The 11,443-nt window shown below is 34.8% G+C and overlaps 1 protein-coding gene across 2 annotated transcripts in view; it reads right to left on the reverse strand.

Annotated features, from left to right (window-relative positions):
• CCDC73 (coiled-coil domain containing 73) overlaps window positions 1-10,857 on the reverse strand; it is a 122,095-nt gene extending 111,238 nt beyond the window's left edge. Inside the window, exon 1 of one of the 2 annotated variants that reach the window (XM_031943119.1) lies at window positions 10,773-10,856. In XM_031943119.1, coding sequence (XP_031798979.1) covers window positions 10,773-10,778 — 6 coding nt within the window. In that variant the 5' untranslated portion in view covers window positions 10,779-10,856. Of the gene's footprint in view, window positions 1-10,772 lie in introns of both variants that reach the window. The other variant, XM_031943120.1, reaches the window with a different exon arrangement.
• Between the last annotated feature and the right edge of the window lie 586 nt (window positions 10,858-11,443).

An 11,443-nucleotide genomic window follows, 5' to 3' on the forward strand; every position in this document is an offset into this window, starting at 1 on the left:
GAAATCATAAGAAGGAATGGAGTGATGTGTTCCCAAGAGCAATGGAGCTTAGGGTGACCTATACTACAAATTTGAGCTTAACTATAAATGAAAAAATATGAACATTCAATAATAAAGATGACTTAGACACATTTCTAGAAAGAAAACCAGACATGAAGAGATTCCTTCAAATATCCCAAACAACAGAAATGCAGGACTGAGTAAATGAAGCAGCTAAGAACACCAACAGTAAGAGTAATAGCAGAGAAACTGGGTAAGGAGAAGGAGGGAAGGTTTGAAAATGTGGTTAAAAGAAAAGATCCTTTCTTTGGTGATTGGAGGGATTTCTACTGAAGAATATTCTTTTAGGTGAAAGGAGATGCTCTGTGAAGGGAGAGGAGAATTTTGCATTAGGTATAACCAGAGGGATTTGGAACTTCAAAAGTACTTGTACTACCTTGTAAGTGGGAGAGTTGGAACTCTTGGGGGCAACTGGCAACAAAGAGAATAGGAAAGCATGAACACAGAATGGAGATTTCCAGGCAAATAGTGGTGGGGAAGTGGAGAAAGAAACCATGGAAAGGTATAAAGAAGTAGTGAGCTGCATAAACAGAGATGTGTTGGAGAAGAGGCCCTAACAAGATCAGTGTCCTCTCTGACCCCTACAATAATTGGCAGTGTTCTGGGGGTGAGAACAAGGGAATCCATAGGGCAAGCTCTATGAGGCAATGGCAGAGACAAGCTAGAGGGTAAAGCCTAGTGTGGATAATTTTGATGTTTTGATTATATGAGGAATAGAAAAAAAGAGAGAGACTAGATACTTACAGGAGTTATGAATTAGAGAATGAGGATCTAGAGTAGACATAAAAAGAGAATGGATAATGAAGAAAGTGAGAAAAAATCATTTTGGGAATGGTTTAAAAGAAAATGAAATTTTAAAAATTAATGATAGGATTAGTTAAAAGAAAAGAGAAGAAAGGAAAAGAGAATCTAACTGACTGAAAAGAAAAAGAGGGAATCAGGGATGAGGGGAAAAGAGCAAATGGGAACAGGATCACCTTAAAAAAAAAGATTAAAATAACAAAATGAATATAGTACTGTATTCACAGCAAAAAAAAAAAAAAAAAAAAAAAAAAAAAGAGGGGGAATCACAACTTGAGAAAAATACTAAACAAGGCAGAGGAATTTTAATATTTGTTTTTGCTTTGTCAAATAGCATAATTTCAACTTTTGCTTCTTTGGATTCACTTGATGCAAAATTAATTTGTTCCTCATCCCCTCAGTTTTATGTATAATGTTATTTCTGAAATGTGTTTGTTATAAACATCAGATTGTAGGACTTTGTTTTCTTATCCAATCTGTCACTCTTTTTTATTTTATTGGATTGTTTAACCCATTTACATTTAAAGTTATAATAGTAAATTTATATTTTCCTATATTGAATTGCTTGCTCTCTAGGGAAGGGGCAAGGGGGGAAGAGGGAGAAAAATCTGAAACACAAGGTTTTGCAAAGGTGAATTTGAAAACTGTCATTGCATATATTTGGAAAAATAAAATACTATTAAAAATTTCTTCTAGATGAAATAGCAAAAGAATATGCAATATTTCCAAGCATTGATAAAAACTGATCTTGTGCTGGAGCACAGAAATATTGCAGACAATTGTAAAAAGGCAGAAATAATATCTCCTTTACAAATTATAATGCAAAAAATAGTAATTTGTTTAAGAACCACAAACAATAGACATACAGACTGACTTAAATGGAGAGCTAGCAACAAAATCCTAACTAATAAGTGAGTCAAAGAACTAAAGCAATGCCCGGGGGAAAATCACATCTTTATATTACACATATATTACATACACATGCCTTAATAAAATAGAATCAGAAGAAGTTAATGAGATAAAGATGCATTTTTCAAAAATTAGAAAGGCAGCAAATAAACATAAAATAAGATCCAAAGAGGAAATATTAAAAATTAGAAGGGAAATAGATAAGTAGAAATGGTTTTTTAAAACCTTAAAAACTGTTTCTTTGAAAAGATTGATAAAATGTATAACTCCTTAGCTAATCTGATAAAAAGAAACAGAAAAAAACATGCACAATATATACTAACAAAAGAGAACACCAAAGAAAAAGAGAAATATTTTTTAAAATATAAAATGCTTAAACTATTTTTAAAAGCCCATTTAGAGATTTTAAAGAAATCACTATCATAAAAGAAAATAAATCAAACTGTAAAAGAACTGGGGAAGAGAAGCCTGGTCCTAATGGATTCACAGGGAAATGCTATAGAACTTTTTTTTAAAGTTCCTATGTTTCATAACCTATTCTCAAAAACTGAGAAAGAATGCACCTTGCCAGAATCTTCTTTTTATGAGACAAATATAGTCCCACTACCTAAACCAAGGAAAGATAAAATCCAAAGGAAAAAATTATAGGACAATATCATTAATGAGCATTGACTCAAAAATTTAAATATAATTCTACCAAATAGATTACAGTAATTTAGCCCAGATATAGTTCATTATGACCAAGTGAGATTGATTGAGTGCAAGAATGGTCTAACATTAGGAAAACATAAAGAATCCAGAATCATATGATCATCTCAATAGAGGAAGAAAAATGCCTTTGACAAAATACAGTACTCTTTTGTGCTAAAAACCTACAAAATATAAGCACAGAACGACCTTTTTTATTATAAAAAGTATATGTGTAAGCAAATGTCATATGCAATGGGAATACGTGAATTTTTTCCAATCAATATGGGAGTGAAGCTCCCCACTTTCCCCACTCTTATTTTATATAGTTCAGAAAATGTTAGCAATAGCAATAAGACAAGAAAAAGAAATTAAAGGTATAAAGATCAGTAAAGAAGAGTTAAAACGATGTCTATTTGCTGACATGATGGCTTACTAGAAAAATCCTAGGGAATCTTCAAATTAGATAACTAATTGCTTCAGCAAAGCTGTAGACTATAAAATAAAACCTCAAAAATCAATAGCATTCTAAATAATAATAACAAAACACAAGAAACAATGATGGAAAATAAAGTTCCATTCCAAATAAGTACAAAATGCACAAAATATCTAGGGATCAACCTTCCAAAGCATACAAAAGACTTGTATAATTTCAATTACAAAATGTTTCTTAAAGAAACAAATGACAGTTTGAATAGCAGGAGAAATATTCAGTACTCATGGCTAGACCATGCCAATATAATAAAAAATGAAATATTACCAAAATTAATTTACATTTTAATAATCTACTAAGAGGATACTTTATAAAATTTAATAAAATAATGACAGTATTCATTTGGAAAAACAAATGATATAGACTATCAAGGGAAATGGTGAAAAGAAATAGAGAGAAAGGTGTGGGAAAATTGGGACATTAATATACTGTTAGTGAAACTGAATTTATCCAAGCATTTTGGAGAGCAATCTAGAATTATGCCCAGAGGGTTATAGAATTGAAACCCTTTGACCCAGCAATATAGATCTCCTTCTAAAGGTGATTAGGGAAAAAGAAAAAGAAGAACCTATACATTCTGAAACATTTCCAACTTTCTTTGTGGCAGCAAAAAACTGGAAATTGAAGAGATACCTATCAATTTGGGAATGGCTAAACAAGTTATGATATGTGATTATGGCAGACTACTGTGCTGTAAAAAATAACAAGCAGGTTAACTTTAGATAATGAAAAACTTGCATGAAATAAAGAAGAATGAAATGAGCAGAACCAAGAGAACATTGTATAAAAGCAATGTTTTTCAAAGAATAATTGTGAATAACTACGTTATCCTGAGTATTATAAATATTCAAATCAACAAAGGACCTTTGCAGGAAGACACTATCCACCTCCAGAGAAAGAAATGATAATTTAAAATATGCATAGTATGGTTTCATACATATAAGTGTCTATGTGCATGTGTGCATGTGTTAAAGAGTGACCTTCTCTATTGCAGGGTGAGAAGAAAGGGAGAGACAATTAGGAACTTAAAATGAACCAAAAAATTAATTTTTAAAAAAGAAACAATGAATATTATGAAAACAAATAACTATGGAAAGACTTGCATGAATTGATCAAAGTAAGGAAAGCCAGTTAAATGATAGACACAATAAATAACCACAAAACAACAAAATTGCTGTTTAGGACTAAAATGGAAATGTATTACATGACTTCACATATATATATAATGGACATCATATTGCTTGCCTTCTTAATGGATAGAGAAGAGACTAAAGGGAAAGTGAGAATTTAGAACTAAGAATTTTAAATGAATGTTAATTATTAAATAAATTTGATTACTAAAAATGGAATGTATTATGTTACAGAATTATAAAATACACTAAATTGTATGAATTTTAAAACTTATTTTTATGAAATTATAAAGGGTAACTCCACCCCCAAAAAACATATGGAAAGATACCCAGCCAATTCCTTTTGTGGAGGTCAAATTCCATGTGTATAAGGTTTATATACCATAAATGGTGTATAAGGTCAGTTTTTTTCAATAAGTTGACTGGTTTTGCTTAATTTTTTTTTCTTTTTCCTTTAAAAGAACTCTCTGCTATAAAGAGAAAATTTCAGAAAAAAAAATTTTTCCTAAATAAATCTTTCCAAATATTGTTTTTATAATTACCTGAGTCACATGCTGTGGACCTTAGTATCAACTGTGAGACATGAGAGATGCTGGCATAAGATGGTCCAGCAGGACATGTCCACATCAAAGAAGGTGCTATACTCCATGAACAAAGCAGAATTGCAGTAGCAAAAAGGAAATGTGAGATGTGTAAATCTAAAGTTTTTCCATCTCAAGTATTCATTTGGACTATCTATACCTAGTTCATATTGGATTGACCAGCCACAACTGAACACGCTGTACCTCAACTCCAGCGGTGTGATTTCATTGGTCCAGGAAAAAAATAAGATTTTTCCCCCACTATGTGGTTATCATAGGTTTGTAAAAGCAAATACAATCTAACATACTAGTGTTGTCATATTCTCTTTTTGTTTCCTTTTGACTCTTTGGACATGGATCCTTTTCAATTTTCTTTTTTTCTATTTTTCCACTGATTTCTAAATTTTTAAAACATCTGGTTCATTAACAATATCAAAAACTCTGTTTGAGGGAGGCAGAAGGAATCTTTATTGCCATATCTTTAAGACATTCAGTTCAACAAATCTTATCACATTTCTATCTACTTTGCAAAAATGTACAAAGATTTGTCCCCTCGGTGCCGACTCTTTTTAAAGTTTCCTCTTATCCCATTCTCTTTAACATCTTTAATCTCTCCTTTCCAACTGACTTCTTTCTTTCTACCTCCAGATACGTTCAAGTTTCCTTTGATCTTATGCAAATGTTCTAACTTTTGTTTTCTTCCTAATGACGTGAAACATACCAAACAAAGGGTCTACAATACTATCTGTACCTCATCACTCCCCAATTACTTCTATTCATACCAATGTACTGAAAATGCACTCATAGAGGATGCCTCCTTCTGGCTGTTTTTCAAGGAATTTTCTCTCAGACACATTTTCCTTGAATTTCCAGAAGCATTTGATACATCTCATCTCCTCTGGTATCTGTAAGCAGTACACTGTTCCACTGATTGTAGAAGTGAAAGAAGATATACCCCAGAGAAAAGGGAAAAAATGTATTCCAGAGACACATTTGGAAAGAACCGTACCTTGAGCTAAGAATCACTGATTTTTCCTTTCCAAATGTGTCTTCTTTCATTTCCACAATCACCACTCTTACGCTCTTATCATCTTAAACTTGAATCACTAGAAAAGCTTCCTCCTAAATGATTTTCCTACCTTTAATCTTTATTCTCTTAATTTTCTTTGCACATTACTTCAATGTTAATCTCCCTTAAATATCACTATCATAGTCCTGCTTCTGTACTCAAAAGTTTTCAATAGCTGCCCATTTCTAACTCCATAAAAACAAAGTCCTCTGAGTGGTTTTCAAGGCCCTGAAAAAATCTAGTACTTCCCTATTTATCTAACCTTATTTCCCAATATTCCCTGAACTACTAGAAAGCACTCTACACAGTATACCCATTCTTTAAGGGCTAACTCAATTCTCATCTCTTTTGTAGTCTTCTCTGCCTCCTCTAGCCAACGATGATGTTTACTTTTTCTGAACTTTTTATAAATTGTTGTGATTGTACTACGCAATTTAGTTCCTTATAATGCAATAATATGGAATACTTATTTGTTCATCAACTATCTCATGTGTATAAGTATTTTTTATCTCACAAACAAAATGGTAATATCCTTGTAGGAAATGACTGTCTTAAATGTTTGATATTTTACTGCACTTAACAGAATTCAAGAAACAGTTGACACTCAACAAAAACTTGTTGAATGATTGAATGTATTAACTTAAATTCTTAGCATTTTTTTAAATCTACATATTTTGAAATCTGAAAATTTTTGAAAAACATTTTCAGTTTCTTCCAAAAAAATGATTAAGGGCAAAATATGTTATAATATTGATAATAAATCTTCTTTGATAGAAACCAATCAGGTTAAGTACAAGAGTAAAGAAGATATCTAAGCATAATCAACACTAAAGGAATAAAGTATGTATCAGTAAATAGAGAATTAAAAGTTTATTAAGCAATCAGCATCTATTAAGCACTTAATATGTGCCAGGTACTCTGTATTCCAAAAGTGAAAAAAAAAAAAAAAAAACCTCAACTAGTTTATATTCTAAGAATTATATTCTAATTATGAGGACAGGTGTGAAACTATACAACCAACTAATGAAGGATTTCTCAACCTTTTTTGTTACATGATTCTTTTGTAGTATGGTGAAGCTTACATAAAACAAAATTTATAGAATTACAAAGAAAATCAACTATGTGAAATAGTCATCAAAATAATTTTAAGAACAAGTTCATGGATCCCAGATTAAGAACAACTTCAATTAAGGGTAACAGTAATTTAATACCTTAAGTTTCAGCAAAAATCAAATTTAACTAAAACAAATAACATAAATGAATTTTTGCATTATTAACTTGATAAATATGAAGTTTTTTTAATGTAATTTAGGAAGGAAACAGGTATTTATTAAGTACCTACTATATCCCAGACAGTATTATAAGCAATTATCTCATTTGATTCTCACACCAACACTGGGAAATGGGTGCTATTATTAAACTTAATTTACAGTTAAGGAAACTGAGGCAGAGATTAAGTTAGTTGCCAGGGTTAGGATCATACAGCTAGTAAATGTCTGTGGCTGGAATTTAACTTAGGTCTCCCTGACTCTAGGCTCAGTTCTCTATCTACTGTACCATGTATCCACTTCAATATCAATGTTAAAATTTATGTAGTTTTTTATGTACTATGAACTAAAATTTCTTTATACGAAATAAATATATTGCATAAAATCTTTCATTTAAATAGGATTTTTTTAACACAGAACTTAACTCTTTGAATTTAAAAGAATTCTATAGAATTACAAAAAAAGGAATCCCTGACAGCCTGATAAAAGCTTCATAGGCTAAATAGAAATTTCTCATCTTATCTACAGAGAAGTCAAAATAATTGCATTGATTACTGACTCTCTTCTGTTTGGCAGATTAAGCCAGTAAAATAATGTGAAGAATTAAGAAAATTATCAGAGTAATTTAGTCACACTTCCTGCTTCTATTTCAAGTACTCAGGATATACAAAAAACAAAAAAACATTATTTTTATCTGAATTATGTTAATTCTATTATTCATTTCATTTTATTAGTATAGTTTTGATTTAAAATATTCTATATTTGGAGTTAATGCCCTGCCATAATGACTACAATGAAACTATATCTTTAACAAAAAGGATGGCAGTATTTATCAAAAAGTACTACTTTATTATGTCATATTATGATATCATCTAAAGCAAGAATCAATTTCCTGAACCAGAGTTCTCACACTAGCTCTTTAATTAATTAATGCGCATATCTATCAATTGTAAATTTGAAAGACAATTAAATCCAAATCAGTTCTCATCTTTATGCATTCCAACAATAAATAGCCTCACTTTAGTTTCTAAAACTTTATACAGGGTTGCACAAGCTGTATTTGTGCAAATACACAGAATCAATTTTTTTATATATACAAAGCAGAAAGAAGGAAAGGAACAATTAAAGAAATAAAGATTCTGTAACATGAAGAAAAGAATTAAGGATTTAAAAATTATTCTGATCCCTGAAAAGCAGTACAGTTTAAGAATTAAAATAAACTTAGTGGAAAATAAGGCAGTTTAGAATCTATCAATCAACAAAGAAAGGTTTCATTAGAATAAAGATGTTTGCATATTTTCATATTTTCTTTATGTCAGAAAGAACTTGATAAAAAGGGATGTGGATGTATTTTAGCTATACATAGGTAAATATGTATTTTAAATCATCTTTACAATGAATGTTTACTATCATAAATCTTTGGAATCCCTGTGATTTAAACAAATTCAAATAATATGTATAAAATAACTTTTTTTAAAAATTGTTTAAATTCTGTGTCCAAATATCCTGTCCAGTGAGAAAAATTAAATATTCTGTGTGAATCTTGATAAACTATTTTATCTAATGTTTACTTATGTTTTGTTTATTAAGAAAAGTATCTTTTCTTATTTTAGAAATAAAAATATACCACAATTTTATGTATAAATATATCTTAAGTATTACTGCCTACAAAGGTCTCCTGTCCAATGCAGTTCAAAGCAGTACTTGGATTTAAATGAAGTACCACGTGTTGTCTAGGGGAACCCTTAACCAAAAACACTCTGCTACCACCTAGTGGACAGTGTGGTGAATGTTAACAAAAATTATCTTGTGAAATGAAACTGATGATAGTCATAGTCCCACTACCAGATTGATAGAGAGACAGATGATAAATGCATAGATGGACAGATAGGTGGATAAATTAATAGCTTCATGGATGGATGGATGATTATTGGGATGGATAGATAGATAAATGGATGGATGGAGAGATTGGCAAATGATAGATAGAAAGACAGATGGATAGATAGATGGACAGACTGATAGATAAACAGATGATGGGTGGATAGATGGATAGATAGGTGGATAAATTAATAGCTTGATGGATGGATGATTATTGGTGGATGGATAGATTGGCAAATGATAGAGAGAGATGGATAGATAGATGGACAGACTGATAAACAGATGATGGATGGATAGATGGAAAGATAGATGATGGATGGATGGATAGATGAATGGATGGATGGATGGACAGACGGATGAACAGACAGGTAGATAGGTAGACAGATGATGGATTTAGACAGATAATAGGTAGACGAATGGATATGTATATACACAAACGCACACATAACATACACATTGTGTATGTATATATCTATATCTATGGGTATATATATATATACTATTATATATCTATATATAAAAAAGAAACGATGCCCCTACTCATACAGAGATTACATCACTTTCCATCATAGCATAGAGCTTCTGCTGCATCAAACTTGGGATTTGTCAGTTAACTCCGGAGAGAAACCTTGAAAGAGTTACCAAATAAATTCTCCAACTACAGATCCTCCATGGGGGGAAAAGAGTGGGAGGGGGGGAGATTTCTGAATTCAAAAATCTATTTGCAGAATGTGAACAATATGAGGATCATGGATCTGTCTAAATCACAATTCTAAAATATAACATGAAATTTGGGTTCACTTTTTTTTTTTATCAACCACCATGGACCGTTATACTTTTTTTTTCTATATGAAGTAATTTAACAGGGCAGCTGGGTGCAGTGGGAAGAATACCATATGGTTGGTCAAGGACTTGGGCTGAACTAGGCTATAAACTACCAGGATGCTCTCTCCACAGTTACCAGCGACAGCTACAGGACAAGTCCAAGGGGTGTTTTCCCCAACCTCACTCTCCTTGACCTCTCTGCAGCCCTGACACTGAAAATCACCTCTTCTCTTCCGCTTCTCCTCCGATCTGACTTCGCCTTTTCAGACTCCTTTGTCAGAACCTCATCCAGAACTTGGCCTCTAATTGTAGACGTCCCTTGGGGTTCTCTCCCGAGTTTCACCTCTTGATGATCTCATCACCTCCCAGGGATTTAATTATCTCAATGCTAATGATGCTCAAATCTACCTCTCCTGCCCCAACCTCTAGGCTGAGCAGTCTCCTATCTCCAATTGTTTTTCAGTTATCTCAACCTGGATGTTATCTGTGGACTTATCTTTCACCCATCCCCCACTCCCGAGCGCCGTATTATTTAGAGGAAAGCCATCCTTTCGGTCAGACACCTATAAAACCCTATTTCTAACACCCCCCTCCCCCAACACCCAAGCTGTCTGCCCATCTCACCCTTGCCATTTCTCCCTTTCTGTCCTGCCTCCGTCCCAGCCCGCTGCAGACCTCCCCCCTCACTCGGACTCAGCCCCCATTTAGCCACCAAAGTGATTTTCTTTCTCCAAGGAAATGCTTCTCACTCTCTCTAGATGCTAAGGCCTTGTCCCTGTTAATTATCTCCAATTTATCTGCAGATGTCAGTAGATTTTGCCCATTAGACTGGAAGCTCCCCGAGGGCAGGGCTCTTTGCCGCCCTTTTGTATCCCCAGTTTGACTGACAGCCCGAGGGCGACACCTCCCTGGGCATCACTTTCCCCTCCGTAATGAGAAGGGCCAGGCCTCCACGACCCCTTCCAGCTCTAAAGCCAGGTTCCTATGAGCTAAGTGCCTCGGTTTCTCCATAAGTAATATGAGGGCAAGGCCTAGGCCCCGACACACCCAGCGGCGCTCCGCACGACCTACATTCATTCAGGGGTGCAGCCCAATAAGCGATGGAGGAATCCCTCCAGAAACGGGGGCTTCCGGCCTCCAGAAACGGGGGCTTCCGGCCTCCAGAAACGGGGGGCTTCCGGCCTCCAGAAACGGGGGCTTCCGGCCTCCAGAAACGGGGGGCTTCCGGCCTCCAGAAACGGGGGGCTTCCGGCCTCCAGAAACGGGGGCTTCCGGCCTCCAGAAACGGGGGCTTCCGGCCTCCAGCAGCAGAGCCCCACAGGCCCTTTTCTCAGGCGACGCTTCAAAAGCTTCCAGGCTTTCCCGCCAATCCCACGGGAGCGTGCTCAGGGGCGGGACACTGGTGGGCTGAGGCAGGGGCGAAGCTTCTTGCCCCGGGCTGGGGCTTGTAGAGAACAAGGATAAACCGGAAGTAGGGCCTAAAAAGCATTGGGGAGGAGGGCGGAACCTAAGGAGCATAAAGGAGGACCTAGGGTGGAGCAGGAGGCGGGGCTTGGCAAGAGCTGTGGTGCAATGGTGGGGGAGGGGGACTGGAGGACCAGAGAGGAACTTGGAGGTTACGCTAGAGGAGTGGAGGGCGGGGCTTTGAAAGGGCTGGGTGGGCAGGGGGCGGGACCTGAGACGGGCGGGGGCAGGGCTTATCATGTCAGGGGCGGAGCTTGAGGAAGATGTGAAAACACTAT

This window comes from Sarcophilus harrisii, chromosome 6 (assembly GCF_902635505.1).
Source record: "Sarcophilus harrisii chromosome 6, mSarHar1.11, whole genome shotgun sequence".
Classification (NCBI taxonomy): Eukaryota; Metazoa; Chordata; class Mammalia; order Dasyuromorphia; family Dasyuridae; genus Sarcophilus; species Sarcophilus harrisii.